We start from the raw sequence: 17,849 nt of genomic DNA on the forward strand, positions 1-17,849 counted from the left end.
AGCTACCTTCTGAAGAATTAAACAAGTTTTTCAGAAAACCCATGAGAAAATATTGCAAATAGTGTTACAAATACCAACCTTTGACTAAAAGCTCAAAGTTTTCAATAGATTCAAAAAGAGATATTCAGAGACACAGTCAGCCCGTGAAGTAGCTGTTATCAACAGTTTTGCTTCCAAACTTCAGAATAACATTACCCTTGAAAGGTTGTTACATACAAGATGAACACATACAAACACAGCAAAAATTCTATATACAAATACTGATGAAATCTCAGAGGTCTACTGAAGGTTAGAGAAAACAATATGAAGCCTATTAGTCTTGTAGACAGTGCATATAGGAAGCGGTGGTATGTCAGATGCCCTGAGAATTGCCCATAAAGACAGTCTACTTGCCTAGTATTCACACCCCTTTGTATCAAAAGACTTTTATGACCCAATAAAAGCAATACACCACTTTATAAAAATAAACTTCTCACAATGTTTATGCAGACAAATCTTTCATAACCTTTCAAATAATTTCTTCATTTTACCTCAGAAAGAAAAATATACTGTCCTTCCAAAGCACGTTACATTACTGAGACACATAACTAGTACTTACTACCAGCTGTCATAACTTCATGTTCTCTTTCCTCCTCTTCATCTTCTTGTTCTGGGTGTCCTTCTTCTCTGTCGCGTTCTGCCTGCTCCTCCATTTCTGCTTCTTCGTCAATTGTACGAGTAAAAGAATGTTCTTGAGTGTCAACATCAGCAGATTCTTGGTTATCTAACATCTTGATTTAAAAAAAAAAGAAATATATATCTATATAGCAAAATTAATTCTCACCAAAACGAAGATGAACATAGAAGGACATAAGTATTTAATAGTTTTTTTTCCTATTAGAAGAGACTTTTGATATTGCGCAAAATAACAAAGCTATTTACATTTAAGGCTTTAAACACATAAATTGGAAAACTTAATTTTCCTTTAATAAATGTTACTCAGATTATTTGCAGAAAAAAGTCTTCTTGTAATGCTTACTTAGACTCTACTGTCAAACTTTGACACTTCATCATTGAAGCCTTTAGCAACCACACGCTGTTGTTTCATAAAATTTTCTCCCTTTTTAAAGGACATGAATATGATAAAACTTACTTTGATGGACAAGATTCCACTTAAAGTGATACCCAGTATGTTCCCACTTTTAATCCTAAGAGTCCTGCATATGCAGTTCTTTTCTTCCCTTTTACTTCCGTGAAATTAAACGGATGCAGACCCCAAGATCAAAGATTAGCATATGAGGTGCACAAGAACAATAGAATTTTAATTTAAAAAATCGTTTTGATTGAGTGTGTGTATTTGGGTTGATGCCTTCCTTCCATTTGAGGATGCAAATGCTGACCAGCAAAATACTTACTACCTACTAGACAATTTTCCAATGCAGGAAACAGTTTTAGACAATCTGAAGAAGGCAAAGCTTTATATTTAAGACATACTGTTACACCAGAGGTTTTAGAATACTTTAGAAGGTAATTAATCCTACAAATCTTGGGACATACACGTCCCACCAGCATAATTCATCTGCCCTCTCCTGGCAGTTTTCCTTTCCAAAAAAACAGAAGTCTTGGTAACTGTAGATCATGGCCACCATTTTTCTGGTGCCTCTCATTTGCTCTCATCATTCCACCATGAAGCCTATGTATACTATGCAAATGTAAACCAGCTATTTTTCTCCAACAGTATTAAATCTGAGATCTCCCTAAAGCCACAAATCTACTGCATACATTTAGATTTGCTGTATTGCATCTGCACAATAAGCCCAAGGACTTCCATGAGACATGGAGCTTTTTGCACACACAGAGCACCTGCCTGTGAGCATACAAAACAGCTACAACATGAGCATGAAGCAACGCATGTATTACGTGTGTACAAAATGACCACCCTGTGTATGCTTGGTAAGCCAGAGAACCACCAAGCTTAAGGTATGCACGCTGTCCTGTGTACATGCACTGCACCCAATGCTTTCAGAAGTGCTGAATCTCTTGCAGATACGTTAGACCCCCTACCATAAGAAAGGAAGGGACAAAGACACATATCCCCTTAATATTAATTAAAAGGAGGATATAGACCTACACAATTTTAAAAAGCATCACTAGTGCTTTACAATATAAATAAAAAACCTCATAATCCTGATGTCACATAAGAATTTCCTTGATTAAAAATATCCCACTTGTAGATTGTAAATAGCAATTAAAAAATCCTATCAGAGAAACCCTAATCTTACTTTAACGACAATGCAATGCCTAACAGTCCCCAACCCTGAGTAATTCAATGAATACTCCCATCATCAATTCTGACCTGGCTTACAGAACAATTCAGAAGTTGCCATCATGCTAGATTCAGGCCCAGTCCTATCATATCTAACGTTCATGTAGGGCTCAGAAGGACAAGTAGCCTTAAGGCAATGTTAGGACTAAGAGAAGAATCTGGCCAGGGAGGAAGGGAAAAGGGGTGAGTCAGGCACGAAAGGGGAAGAGAGAGGGACAGAAGTTAGAGGCCCAGATAACTCACCTGTGTTCAGAAATGGCAGCCGGACTAAGCTGTGGCCTGGTCAACACCGCTAGCAATCTACATCTCAGTTGTAGGCTTCCATGGTACAGCATGCTATGTTTACAGGTAAAACTAGGCCTCAGGCTGTGCCTGAGTCAAATATTGTCAATCAATCATTTGCTTCAACTGATTTAATACCACATGTACTACTGATTAATGGACTCCTAATTATACACTGACCATTTTCATTTGCAAACTCCTGAAAGTTTTTCAACAAGGTAGAATAAAAATACCAGCAACATACATGAAACTAACATTATGTAGTATTTTCTTAATACACATTAAAGCCTGAAGAACTGAAAAGAGATTTTCAGTCTTACCCATCTGTCTCTTGAGGATGATCTAGTCTGAATAAGTTCCATGTTCTTGCAGGCAAGCAAGCGACCCCGAACTTTATATACACAACGGTATACTTCTGCCAAGGCTTTGCCAGGCTGGTACCTACAAAGAGACCCAAACCAGAACAAAATCATATAAACTTTCTTTTAAAAATTGAAGTTGAACTTCTAAAAGCAGCTTTAAGTTACTTGCCTGCTCTCACCACAAGCTTGACTAAGTAGACTTGTATGTTTCAGAAGAGCTGCAAGAACAAATCTGGACACAGTATCTAGGAGTGATTCATTACTTAAAGTTGCAGTATCCCAATCTGAAAATAGAAAGGATTTATCAAAACTGGCTACTGTTTCCAACAAACAAATAGATTTTCAACAATGTTGAAAAAAAAATAAAAATCTTCACCCCTTTAAATCTTCCAACTGAGAAGTTGTTTTAATGCCTAAGAAATAACTTTAGCATCAATAACTCATAAATACACTGCTTCAGACAAATGTGTTTCAGTCTGCTCAAGGTACTTTAGTCTAACAGTCAGCCAAGGGCACACACACAAACTGTCACCAGAGACTCAGAGCTGAACTTCCGCTGTAACCTCTCTTCCAAGCAAGGGTACCAAACTGGAACTCTTCTCTTTACCAAGCCACTGATTTACACAGAACTTGCTTAGAAACACACCGTATTGGAGACTTTCTGCTCTATTACCTGTGGTTGAAACCACATTCAATAATTATTTCACAGACTCACTCAGGATGAAAAAGCTTTATCTCCAGTAGGAAAGCCAGCTATTAACACAAGCACAAGTTTAAGCACAAGTTTCACTGCTAATATTAACAGGAAACATTTTCAGGTCTCAAAATTAAGGTTTGTCCACTATTTTCAGAAACTCTATTTTTAATTTAAAAATAATTTTTCCCCACTTTAAAAAGAACCACTATAAAAGCAATATTGTTCTACTATAAAACAACCAAACTGCCAAGCAAACCTCCACAGGGCACCACAAATTTTCATGGGGGGAAAAAAAAAAAAAAAATTACTTTCTCACTTCCTTACAAGCTACATGTTTGCCAAACACTGGAATCAATGTCAGAAATAAGTAACAGAAAAAGCAAAAGAAAGACCATGGAACACGACAATAAACTAAGTACATAATGTCACATAATTACAAGTCATTGCCAAAGAAAATAAAGGATTTTGCTAGGCATGTAGTTGAAGAATGCGATATGCTTTTAACATGCACACATATGTATTTTCAACATCTTACCTTTACTAACAGCATAGTCTTGCATACTGATCCAGAGGCTCCTTGCTGGCTCTTTTGTACACCCCAAGGCCAAATCAACATAGACTGTAATCTCAGGTCTCAGCTTATAATCAAATGGCTTCTGTTCCTCATTTCCAGATAGGGCCACTTCTAATAAGGAGCTCATGCATTTGTCTAACAGAAGGGAAATATCTAAGAAATTAAGCTCTGCAAATTTTGAGGATTATACGCATCTATCTAAAAGCGTATAAAACAGCTTTCACTCTCCATTTTGTTTTTTAAAAAAAAAAAATCAAGACATCTCATTGTCCAACCATGAACTCACGTTAGGTAAGGCATAAAGTGACTTAGAGTTACAATTTACATAAAACCTACAAAGACAGAAGCATTATTCAACTCTGCTTCAACAGCATAATTCTGTGTCATTAATTCTACCTGAACCATACAGCCACACGCTTGCAATTATTGTATGGGCCCATTTTAAAACATTGTGTCTTGCAAATAAGTCTTGAAGTACTCTACTCAGAATCAGAGGAAGAAGGAGAAGTGAATTAAGCGGAACAGGCCACAAAGAAGCAAAAGCAAGTGCATTACTCAGATAGGAAGGGATGACTAGAAATACTAATGCTTAGTCCTGTTAACAGTTCTGGTAGATCAGAAGGATAGAAGTTTGTTGTTAATAGTATTATTTCTAATTAATAAAAATTGCACTTGCTTTGCAAGTAGAACACAATTTTAGATAATCTTTTTCAGTAATTAATATGACCAATGGAGCCCCTGCTGTGTCTGTTAAATGTTCAGCATCTAGAAGTAAAACATTTAAAATTAACTCAGTGAAGTCTGTGTTACTTCTTTCACTGAGGAACTGCAGATTTTTTTCTTCTGTATGCATTGCCATAATGTAAACTAAATATTCATTTTCCAACTTTTTGTATTACTATGTAAATAGACAAGAATGATGAAAGGCAAACCCTAAGTACGCAGACTTATTCAAACATCATCAGCAATTTCAAAACCGAACAAAAATACTTACAATGACAAGTAGGCACTTGCATTTAACTGCTTACCTAAATGAGGAATATCCATTTCCACTCCATCACTGAAAAGTGGAGTTTTCAACCAATATGCTGTATCTTGTTCCTCGGGGGACACTGGAGGTCCTTGAAGCATGCCACCAAGACACCGCCCAATAAGCAAAGCTACAGTTCTCTCTAGATCAACAAGCCATACCCAAGACTGGGCAGGCTGTGGTAAGGGCACTCCAGCAGGATCAATTAATTCAGGTCCACCTGGAAGTATTAGCAATGAGTTGTCAAATTGGTCACTGTTGCCCAGATATTAAGAACAATTCCAAAATTAGTAAAACTGATGGCAGATCTTGTCAATATTTCCCAGTTAACAGCAGATTCGTCCCTCAGTCAACAACATGTAAGCTGAACAAACAGCAGTTAGGACAAATAGATCGCTTAACATTGTAACTTCAGCAGCAGCAGAGACCATCACCATTCATGATACAACTGTTCATACTCAAGGAAGTAAAGGCTCTCTTAAACTCTGCCCAAGCACCTACTTTGTCCAATACATATTTCTTTGCAGACAAATGATACAACTAGAAACAGCACTCAATTAAAGCAGAAAACTTTGCCAAAAATATTAATGAAGAATTCAATGGATGGCAAATAAGTATAGCACCTCCTATCACGTATTTCAGTCGCTTTACCTCTGCCTCACTGGCACCAGAAATACCCGGTGGCTCATGTTCAGGAAATTAGCAGGTAATTCATGATTCTAAGCTAAAATTCTATCACAACACGAAACGGAAAGCAAAACTAAAATTTGGACACGTAAATAAATAAATCATGACAAAATTATCTATTAGCTGTGTCAGGGGAAGTTCAGATTGGACATTAAGAAAAGGTTCTTCACTGAAAGGCCAGTCAGTCACTGGAACAGGCTCCTCCAGAAGTTGTCATGGCACCATGCCTGTCACGAGTTCAAGGAGGTTCTGGATGATGCTTTTAGTCATCTCGTTTAGTTTTAGGGTAGTCCTGCGAGGAGCAGGGAGTTGAACTGAATGATCCTTACAGGTCCCTTCCAACTGGAGATATTTTATGATTCTAAAATCAGTATTTCTTCTACAAGTAAGGAATGGTATTTTCAAGTATTCCAAACCTGGTATTTTCAGTTCAATATATATTTCCCGTATTGCTCTTGGATTCCCACTCAAGTCAATATACATTCTGGGTTGACAGAATAAACAGTTTGCCTGCAGCTCGAAATATTTCATAGCAAGGGATGTTAATACATTTAAGAATTTGAAAATGAGACATAGAAAGACATGTAGCTTAAAAAAAAAAAAAGCCATCTTAAAAGGGACAGTTAAGACTTCCACTACAAAAAGGTGGCACACCATTCTTTATTTTTCAGATTAAAAGTGTGTTAGTTGTTACACTTACCATGAAGTGGCCACTGTAATTCTTGATCTTCTAAAAGGGCTGCAGCAGGTAACAGTCTATTAAGACGATCTAAAGGTGGCAACAGATCTAGCAGGTAACTCAACAAAGGCCGAGCTACTGATACTGGCAGTAACAACAATGAGTTGACAATCTGAGAGAGCATACTACCAGCAGCTGATACATAAATTACATCTACAGAGAAAAAAAAAAATTCATAATTATAGTTATATAATTATATTCCAAGCACAATTTAACAAGTCAAAAGAATCACATAAAAATACCTCATGTGTCTCAAAATGTTTCAACTGTACATGTTGAATTGCGGGGTTTGTTTAATAATTATTAATCAACTCCGTATTTTACTGATGCGCTTTTCAGTAATCACAAAGAAAACGTACTTTTAAAAAGAGAAAACTAGAACTAACAAAACTGAAACAATAATGCACAGAGACAATATCCTCTCTACTCTGTATTCTTCCTGTATGCAAAATGTTCTGCCAAAAACATAAATCAGATGCTGTCCTTGGGTAGACGCTTAATCTCCTTTGGGGGAGGCTTGGGGTGTCTATTTTACGCAAACATAGGGAAAAATTAATTTCTAAACAAACATGAACTGCCCCAAGCTTATGGAGCCACCAGTACTGTTTTCTTCATGAACATTTACCTCTCAGTTTTTCCCCAACGCTACCATTCCAAGAGCTTTCCTTAAGCAGTGTTGCAGAACGAGAATAGATATCTGTAGCATGAGGCAATAAAAGCTGAAGGTGTTTGTGAAGCAGTGCCACACTGCTGGAATTCTAGAAGGAAACAAACGAGTGTAAGAATAATTTTGTAAATGTCTTTAAGAGGTTAATTATTTAAATCAGTTTACCTTTCAAATACTTGGAAGATTTTCAACAGGAACCTTACAGCCTTCTGGTGCTCATGCATATTGAATTAATTCCCACCCCCCACCCCCCCGCAATGATAAAAATAAGGACACACACCTCACTAACACTGTTGATGTGGCAATAAGCCAGCAACTGTTTCTGCAGCGAACATAAAAGCTCATGAAGATGAGCAGGTTGGCTGTTTTCTGATGATGATGTACCCAGTAAAAATTTATCACTGTTTTTTTCCAGTTCTCCAAAGGCTTGGTCCTATTAAGACAAAAGAGGGGGAAAAGAACAATTAACTCTGTCTTCTAATGCTATAATACTTTACTATTATCTCAAAAAAGAAGCTTGTTTACATTTACCACATGCACCTGTAATTATCAAAGAAATCAGATGTCAAGCGGACCATGGGATAACCAAACCTGAAATTACAATCATTTAGCATGCCAAAGCAGTGACTGTGATAGCTGTCAAGCAAACATTTCTATTCTAGAAAGGGTATCTTCAGATACAGAAATACTTTTTGTTCAACTCGCCTAGTACAACTGGATGAAAGAACTCACTCCCCACCCCAGCCCCCAATTCGCAGTATGTTAAAAGTAAGTAATAACCCTTTAGAATTTATTGTGGGCTGATACATAAAATGTTCCTGATTAGAATCCTTCCTTGCATTATCTAGGATAGCAATAAAAGCTGCAGATGGTACACGGCTGCTTGACTTCATTCCGAGATCTATTGAAAAAACTGAGCTAGTGTCAAGCAGAAAATTCAAAGCAGATATCTCCATCTAGATGACTGGTGGAGGTCTAGGGAAAAGAACAAAAACCTACCAATTCTCACCCTCGGGAGCTAGGGATACTATGCCAGAGAAGTAAAAATCTCTGATTTCTTTTTGCTGTGATATTTAACTGGCTAGTTGAATACAAAGGTCAGTCAGTTACTTGCTCTTACGCTCCCCTAAACTTTCTAAGAACAATCTGTTTGACACACTATGTATAATAAGATGGCTGACCTGTACTTGCTGCGCTATAAGGCAGTTGCCCTAGCGAAGTTCATTAAACAGATTCTCATTTCTGGTGTCTGCCTGTCTTTCTCTGGTGGCTAAGATTATACTGACAAAAAGGGTTCCATACAATCTACTTACTTGACGTGTTACATTCTATCATCAAAACATTTTGAAGCCAAAGTAAGAGCAATAGAATACTTTAGTCCGATATGAAACCATCTACACTTACATAAGCCAAGTAAACAATAAATACCACTATAACAATCGGAACCATAACGTTAGAGATGACAGAACTGATTTTAGTGCACTTCAGGACAAATACATATAGCACTGCTACTTTAGATAAACAAAAAGAGCACAATTTTCTGAAACTTTTAAAGCTTCTAAATATTAAAAATTCATTACCATTTAAACAAATAAATAAATAAGTACACGGCCTATACATACGGTATAAAATCCCAAATTTCTTAGAAGAGTCTTCATTAAGATTTCAGCTAGATGAGTATCCGGATGACTGCTCTGGACAGCATATGTTTGATCAGAGAGATTTCCATAGCTGATACACAATGAGGAAGTTTCTGTGGCATCAGATGGTGAGCTATAGCCAAGCAGGGAAGCTACATGGGTGTGATCCTGCAAGCTTGTCAGAATAATATCCAATTGCATTCTCTAAAGAAAAATGTTGAGACACAAGAAACACTCTTTGTTAACGAGGATAAAATAATGAGCTAAGAAGAAAAAAAGCATCAGGCATAGTTATGCCATAAATATATTCTAATGAGACATGAAAACAAGCTGGAAGACTTTACCAAAAAAATCCAAACAGTTTTTGCCTGCAGATTTGCTGTATTAGAGAACAAATACAGCGAATTAGATGACCATACTTAATAAAAATCTGAGATTAAGAGAGAGATATTAGACACGGAACCAAATGCTTTCTCCAGTTTGTTCTAGTTATCTGATGATCTGGACAGGGAGGGGCAATTACTCTAATCTATACATACGAAAAAGTAAAAGGGTAAAAAGCAGAACAAGCATATATTAGACTAAGGGAGGGAGCAGATGCAGAGTGATGACTTTCAATTTCAGTGCTGTTCTCCACTGTTGCTGGTTATGAATCCTGAAAAACTGAAACTTATTCTACCCTAGTAATTGTCTGGGGTTTTAGTTTGTACCAGTACCAATCTTCAGAAATCTTTAGAAAATTAGAATCAGAAGATTCTTCTTCGTAGTTCCAGTATCAGTGTTATCCAGTCTATTCCATAGTGTATAAAAGAAAGGATTTGACCAGGATCCTGTATGTACAGAACTGAATAATAGTTTCTCTCATTTTTCAATCTGAGACTACTGCTGAAGCTTCAGTTCCTACTGCCCTCAAGGACAAGAACAGATATTCCTTGAATTTCTTTCCTTCCATTTCTAGGATACTAGGCAAGTCTCCTAACCTGCATTAATTCCTCCTCTTTACATTCAAGAAAGAAAAAATAAAAAAGGAACATCCATCCTAGTCATCTTTGCAAAGTAGGGTGAAATGCATGTAGGAAAAGCATTATACAGGTATTCTTCTTAGTTAATTTTCTGTTACTAAGACTTGTGAAATCAAGCTAGTATTCAAGAACATCTAAACTTGCCTAGACTCTCCAAGGCAGCAATTCCTAACAAGGTCGTGCTCCCTGCCTCACTGGATTCCGATTTAGCCAGGCTACCTACAGATTTTGTTCAGCTGGGCTTTACGCTGCATCTCACCACGATGTGCTTGCACTCTGCAAATGAGGCTCACCTCACTGTTCAAAATGTTCTAGCAAAAAAAAAAAACCCAGAAAAACCCCCACAACTGTTTTCAAAGTATGGCATATTTTTACTTTACACCCTACCTGTCCTTTTGATAAGCTCTCCCATCTGTCAGGACCTTGGGGTAAAAGAGAATGTAGCAATTCCATCCTTTCTCGCAACGGAGGAAGTAGCATAGTTGCTCCTACTGAGAGAGTCTCAATTACAACCTAAAATTAAAGTAGCAGAAAATACTTTTTCAGTGGGGGGGCGAGGAAGCACATCAACTCAACTGCATCTTTAAAAAATACAGTACACCACGCACAATATATCCAACACATCCACTTAATTTCATTTAACATCAGAATTCTATCACACAATAGCACATTAATGTTTTATTCTGTGATGCAAAGATATGTGGTACATTGAAGGAGTGAAATGAGACCAACATATTGTGAAAACAAAAAATTATTTGTACGTTGCTATTTCCTCTAAGAGTGACATCTTAGGAGAAGTTACTCAAGTAAGTTAGTTACCCAATCCACATCATTAACATTTTTAGGCTCATTATTACAAGTTATAATAATTAAAATGTTAAAAAATAAAAGTAGCTTTTTGAAATTCTTATGAAAACATTCTCCTCTACTTTCAGATCATAAAAGAGTGATGGTGATTAAATTTTTTAACTTTAATGAGTAAAACTGGTAAGTCAGAATCGTATTCATCAGAGTGGCAAGTTCAGAAAGTCAGATACATCTCTAATTACACATTCAAAGAAAGAAAGGAGAGGAGTATAATTTTCACATGTAAACAAAAAAGCATTACTTACTTCCTGAATTTCATCAGGGACTGAAGAGTCCATCAGTCTAAACAACAAATTTCGAAGAGGACCAGCTTGCCGGCCAAGAATGCTAGTAGCTACACCTCCAGCCAGTGCAAGTGCAAGGTGATTAGAAAGCAGCTTCAAACACAATTTAAGAAAATTGTGATGTTCCCTGTAAAAAGAAGTACATCCCTGTTAATCTCTCCTATTATCAGCCTTATTCCCTTTCACTTATTTGTGCATTAAGCTTTTAACTCTCATTTGATTCTGCATATCAGAAAGTTAAGTGAATTACAACTAGGATTTTAAAGAAACTCCTCTGAAAACCTACTAAAAATCTGCCTAAAAGAACAAAAATCAAAACTAGAATAGAGAAAAGCGTCTTTGGGGACAATGGTTCCAAGAGGCATTCATTTTAGAAAAGTAGTCCCATGAATTAGGAGGCAAAATCATCCCAAAATACACAAACAGACAGACAAACAAAGCGAATAAAAAATAACTTTTAATAAGTAATGAATGTAATCTTCTCTCAGAAGATTTGGAAGTACAACAATTGGATTAAAAATGAAAAGCCAGGTTATTAATTTCTAGTCATCTTAAAAAACTAAAACTTTTTAAAACTGCATAGCAAGAAACAAAGATTCATAATGACCTTTGATATTTACAGTGGTTTTTGCAAATATTGGTGAGGAAACATTCATGCATTCGTATTTCATAGCAATACATTTAAAACACTGCATTTGGTGAAAAGACTCAAATCTGAAAGCTGTAATAATGATTACCAATCATTTGACAAGATGCTGGTTTAGTCAACACGGCACTATCAAGACAGGCTTACTTTTGTTGCATTTAATTTGCTGGAGCACCTTCCAGAAAAGACAAATTTGTGGAAATGCACAAAGGCTGCCCAAATCCAAAGCAAGGAAAATGCTTCTTGCATATATATTTCAAACCTAAGTGATATTTCATGCATATGAATCTCAACATTTGTGAGAAGCAGTCTGCATTTTCAAAACTAATAGAGCATCTTAAAAAAAAAAACCCACAACAAACACCCCCCCCTCCAAAAAAAAAAACCAGCCCACATAGAACTGACCATGAAATATCCCAAATTGTCCACTACTAACTTCTGTATCAGAAACAAACTGGCAAACTGCTGTAACTGTCATACTACACCTCATTACAAAGTTCATAGCAAATCAGTTCCTGAAAAACCTGAACTGCCTTTCTCCATTTTGTTCATTCAGGTGGAAAAGTTATGCTACTTGACATAACCTAGGAAAAGTCATACATGACCTTTAAAAAAGTCTTTCAAGCATTCTGCATAATTTCTAGTTCTCCAGAGGTGATCAGAGACTTTGAGCTGCAAAAAGGAAATAGCCCACCTTCACATGTTAAAAACACTTGTAGAAAAACATCCTAATTCCTTAGACAGAAACAGGGTTTTATCAGAGCATTCATCCCAACTCAAAACACAACAGCAACTACACACCTCCTAGTCTGAGCATCATAGATGTGTTAGTCAATAACTGAACGTTTGGATTGATGGATTATCACTTGAAGAGTTTTTTTTTTGCCTAAGCTTATTGGTAGGTTAGAGTTAATAAGCATCGACTCAAACTGGTTACAGGAGGAAGAACTGGCAAAGCAGAAATAATGTACAGAAAAAGTAACTGCATTTCAACTATACTAGAAAAATGTGTTTTAAAGGATAACTCTGAAATAAAATATTTAATTCAGTGCATAATTAAAATAAACTCCAGACAAAAGGTCCTGCTACATTTGAAGCACTGAAAAGCTCCACACAAACAAATGGCACCTGAACGAGCAAATAAACCAGACTCACGCTTGTTAAACAAAAGACTAACCAGGACTAAGCCACACACCACCGCTGGAAAGAAAACAAAAAAATCTACAAAAATCTGTAACATGCATATGCTGTATATACCTTGACGAAGGAAAAGGAAGAGGGGGAATTTCACTGTTAATTTTGTCACAGTAGTGCTCAAGAAAAGAACGAAGATGTGAAAAGGTACTTTCTTCAAGGTCTACGCAATAGGGTCTGTGCCACGCCACAACTTGCCTGGAATCAAACATCAAAGTTAGTTAACTACTGAAAATATTCTAACTGCTTTAATAAATTAACAGTTTAAGCAGGTTGAGTACATGCTTGACCAAACTAATTTTCTTCTTAGAACAAACTAATATGATTCAGGCAGACAAACTCCCTGATCCTTGAAGGTATTTTTCCGCTCTCTTTTCTGTAAAGCTCTTTACAAATCAAACACTCTTCATTTATGAACAAAAACACCTACAATGCCATAAATATAAAACCATATGTATTTAACCTGATGTGTGCAAGAGCTGACCAGTACTCACAAACCTATTTTTAGCACAAACGCCAGATTACAAAAACCCTTTGCTGCAATGCAGGGAGAATCCCAATGGGGTGGTATCACTTAGTACTATTTGAGTCTCACTATTTTCTTGATTCTTCTAAGATAGCTCCCTTTAAAACCGGGCATTTGCAATTCTTCCTAAATTATCTTCCAAATATTACGTTTTTCTATTCTTTTGTGTTAGTCCACATATAAATCTGAAGTTTACTGGTTCACTTCAATCACTTGCTCATGGTTTTGGTGTACCAAAGTATTATTTCAGTTATTGTACATTAATAAACAAATTACTTATTTAGGTACCTCTTTTTAGTTTAGGTTAACATGTAACCATCCGTAAATTTATTAAGATGTTTAAATCCACATCAGCAATTTGTCTAAACTGCCCCATTTCCCAGAGTCTTCTGCTTAGTCTACTAGTTGTTACACTAAAGGAAACTGCCTAAGCCGTAAAAATATCCTGTCAGAAGCACAAAATAAAAAACTTGAGTTGTTTCTCCTCCTGCTGCCTAACTCATCGATTTTTAGTAAATAGAGGTAATTTTTGTCTAACAGCAGGTAAGAAATCTTCATATATGAAGTAGTAATATCCAAATCCTTGGTGCTGCTGTATTTTTCACTTGTAACCTGTAACAATTTAAAAAGGAGAATAGAAGGAAAGAGAGGAAGAGAAAGACAAGGAGAGAAAGGAAGAGAGAAGAAAAGATTCTCCAGTCCAAAACATTACAAGCACAATACCTGAAACACACGATGTGCTTAACGCCTTCACAAAAGAGTTAAATGTATCCCAAAGCAGATTTGTATTAAAAAAAAAGTGTATACTTGTCCCCCAATGTCATTGTTACCTGTCCCGTGGAAGAGCTGTCCAGGCAAGGCTATGGGATGTCCCTGCTGAAATTTGTTGAATTGCAACTCCATCTAAACCACTTACTTTCTTCGGTTTAGTAATGGGACCAGTAGAGTTTCCCTGACCACACTGTCCCATTGAATTGTTACCCCAAGCATAAACTTCATTATCTACAAACATAAATAAAGTAGAAAACAGAGATATAATTGCTTTTGATCAAGAGGAGGATTATGTACTTTTACACCTTATGCTTTTTACCATGAGAAAGTGCCAAACAGTGACTGTCACCAATCGAAATATCAACTATTCTTGTAGCGGCCAGTTCTTCAATAAGCTTCGGTCTGAGAGCAGTTGCCTCTGAAGAGCCACAGCCAAGGCATGCACCGCAGCCCCATGCATATACCTAAAGCAAATGAACCACAAAATTTCAGCACGTCAAATTTTTATTACTGGTGACCATGAACAAAAGAAGTACCAGATAACCACTTGCATAATAATTTCAATTAGGCTTTCAACAAAACATGCACGGTACTTTCATGACTCTCACATACATTTCATATAACCTACATTTCTTCCCCCCAGCCACTCAGATCACTGGCCACAGAGCACATCAATGGGGAGGCTGTTGCAAGAAAAGAAACTGCTACAGTAAAGTTCAACATTCCTAATCCATACTTTAAAACCCCATTGCCTTTGAACCACAGGGCAGTGATGATGGGGGGTCAGTTCAGTTACATGTGTAGAAATGCTTATTGTATTACCCCAAACATTTATCTCCAAGCTCTCCTGAGATTTTTCAGATCAGAAATAAAACTTTCAGTTAAAAACCTGTATTCTAAAATACACATACATTTTAAAATATTACATCACTGAACCACACGAGTTGGTTAATGCATTACAGATCACAAGCATTTCACTGCTTTTTGCTTCCGGAATCCACTTCGCTTCCTGAATACAAGTGGATTTTGCACTGGCTATGTTTATTAACATAAAAATTATTCATTTTCTGTGGCTAAGCAAGAGTCTTGAAAAGTGTACTTTTACACGCCTCTTCAGCACATTTTTCATGACTCTAGCACATTAGGATTGCAGTACTTTAGTCAATCCCCACTCAAGAACTTAAACTACTAGTTGAATATTTTCTCAACAGTCAAAATAATAAATGCTTAAATAATCAACACACCATCTTCACCAACTCTCACCATTTGAGTGAAAACTTGGTTTTGCCTACCTGCCCTGTCGATGTCAAGGCAAGTGAAGACTGGCTCCCAGCACAAACTTTTCGAATAAACATTCCTTGCAAGGCTTCTATAACTTTAGGTTTATATACTCTATTTGTATCACCGTGACCAAGTTTGCCTACAAAAGGACGAAACACAAGTGGAAGGTATTTTCAATACATAAACTATGACAATTAGAAGTATCTAAAAAGAATTCTTTTTGGATTTCCAAAAATGCCAGAGTACATTTTTAAAATTAAAACATAGTACAATTTTTGTAACACCTATTCTCTTTCAATTGCAGTAATTACAAACTTCAGGAAATACATTTATCATAGTGTATTCAAAAATTTTAATATTAAGTCCATATATCTATGCTACTCATTGCCTGCTGTTTAATTACTAAAGCCTTCCAAAGCACTAAGCCTCTTCATATTTGGCAAAAAAAGATTTCTTTACAAAGTGACTTGGAAAAACCCCAACTTTTCTACATTTTTTTTCCTAACAGCTGTGTGCATTTGTGTAATCATTAATATTTTTATTCCCTTATTCATCCTTGAAGTTTCTCTTGAAACCAGCTATTCATCTTCACAACTTCACCATTTTCATGACCTCAGAAAACAAGGACTGTCACTAGACCATGTCAGTGTGTTGACAGAAAAACATTCCTCAAAAGGAAAGAGAAAAACCAAAATCAAATGTGAAATATACTACAAAGACTGATAATTTCTACAAAGGTTATGCTTTGATTCATGTTGGTTTAGCTTCCCTACAACAATATTTTAGTACCACATTATTAATATCCAAAGGCCAAATTGTTTGTAATCTACTGCAACAGAAAAGCAAACTCCAATACTTTGTGAAGGTTAAGATACTTTTCATATTAAAAACTGTTTTTTCAACTGAAATTACAGGAGTGGGAACAATTCTATATGTGCATGTCAGAGCTAGCTTTTGAATTAAATTTTAATTCCTACCCAGTTCTATTAACCACCAATTTGATTATGAGATTTCTGTAGCCTGCCTTTTCCCCTCTTCTCACACTAGGCTGGAAGCAATAACATCGCAATTTCAATCTGAGTTTTAATTTTTATCCAGCAGCACAATCAAATTTAGCTAAACACAGTAATATTAGAAAATGAATGATTCTGTGCTTGACAAAGCATCTACAAAGGTCAGAAGCCCTTCATTTTTGAGATGGGAGACGTTTCTTCAAGAGCCAGTTTAAATGCAAGTTTCTAGTATGGGAATACAGTTACTGCCGTTATCATACGAGGGAGTTTATTTGAAAGGTATCAGCAAAGCATTTTTTCTAGAATTGTTTATGCATTCATTAAGCTTTCTTCTCTGTGACACCCCTCTTCTGATAATCCTTTTTTAAAAGACTATAATCTTGCAGTTAAACTTCAAATACTGTATTTAGATTTTACTAAAATTCTTTTCTTGACCAGCTACCAAATGACAAAAAAACCCCACAACAAAGTGCAAGGAGTACTGAGGCTACGAGGTAGATGGAATAAAACAAAAATTACTACCAAAATGTTGGGTTTACCTACCATTGTCTCCTCCTCCAAATGACCATACTGTTCTCCCATCTTTGGACAGAGCTATTGTGTGTGAACTGCCACAGGAAACCTCTCCTACATTGCTAATATCTTTTACTAAAGTTGGAATGTTGCGGCTGTTGCTGTCACCGTGACCTATGGAAAAAAGAAAAATGTATTTTCTTTTTGTGAAGATATAAGTTCTATTCATGGTTTGTAATTTCAGTAAGATTTTGCAAACCCCATATATATTATAATCATCACCAATGATAATTTCTGCCCACTTTTTGGCAAGGTTTGTAGTAAGGTTTGGAAGAGATCTGTAGTAGAAGAAATGTTTTTAGAAGAAATACTCCAGAAGATTTGTTCATACCTTACTGCCACTAAATCACAGGACTACTTTCTACCTGGTTTAAAAGAAATAAAAATAACTGCTAGTACAATTGTCTTTAATACTAGTTCTTTAGGTAGCTATACTTCCTAGTACTGAGCAGCAGGTAGCCTGAACAGCACGAGGAAGCTAAAACAACGGCACACTCTTACTACTGTCAGTACAAGCATACATGCTGGACAGACAAATAAACCCAGCAAACTAGCTAGTTTTAGACAGTCACAATTCTAACCGGTCCTTTCTGCAGAAGCCAAATACATTATGGTATCACCTACTTCATAATAAGCATAAATTAAACGTCTAAAAAACCTCAGTAAGTCTCCAGATGCAGAAGAAAAAT

At 36.3% G+C, this 17,849-nt stretch overlaps 1 protein-coding gene across 5 annotated transcripts in view; it reads right to left on the reverse strand.

The window, feature by feature from the left end:
- The window catches only part of HERC1 (HECT and RLD domain containing E3 ubiquitin protein ligase family member 1), an 83,755-nt gene that overhangs the window by 59,355 nt on the left and 6,551 nt on the right, over positions 1-17,849 (reverse strand). For all 5 annotated transcript variants that reach the window (XM_086471525.1, XM_009952760.2, XM_086471522.1 and 2 more), the window contains exons 6-21: positions 17,131-17,274; positions 15,586-15,713; positions 14,613-14,757; positions 14,353-14,524; positions 13,060-13,194; positions 11,118-11,283; positions 10,393-10,518; positions 8,966-9,187; positions 7,624-7,776; positions 7,302-7,434; positions 6,638-6,829; positions 5,249-5,470; positions 4,182-4,355; positions 3,119-3,233; positions 2,908-3,028; positions 599-770 (exon numbers count right to left, since the gene is read on the reverse strand). In XM_086471525.1, the coding sequence (XP_086327651.1) occupies positions 599-770; positions 2,908-3,028; positions 3,119-3,233; positions 4,182-4,355; positions 5,249-5,470; positions 6,638-6,829; positions 7,302-7,434; positions 7,624-7,776; positions 8,966-9,187; positions 10,393-10,518; positions 11,118-11,283; positions 13,060-13,194; positions 14,353-14,524; positions 14,613-14,757; positions 15,586-15,713; positions 17,131-17,274 (2,520 nt within the window). The remainder of the gene's footprint in view (positions 1-598; positions 771-2,907; positions 3,029-3,118; positions 3,234-4,181; positions 4,356-5,248; positions 5,471-6,637; positions 6,830-7,301; positions 7,435-7,623; positions 7,777-8,965; positions 9,188-10,392; positions 10,519-11,117; positions 11,284-13,059; positions 13,195-14,352; positions 14,525-14,612; positions 14,758-15,585; positions 15,714-17,130; positions 17,275-17,849) is intronic.

Source organism: Leptosomus discolor, chromosome 11, assembly GCF_034619465.1.
Source record: "Leptosomus discolor isolate bLepDis1 chromosome 11, bLepDis1.hap2, whole genome shotgun sequence".
Classification (NCBI taxonomy): Eukaryota; Metazoa; Chordata; class Aves; order Leptosomiformes; family Leptosomidae; genus Leptosomus; species Leptosomus discolor.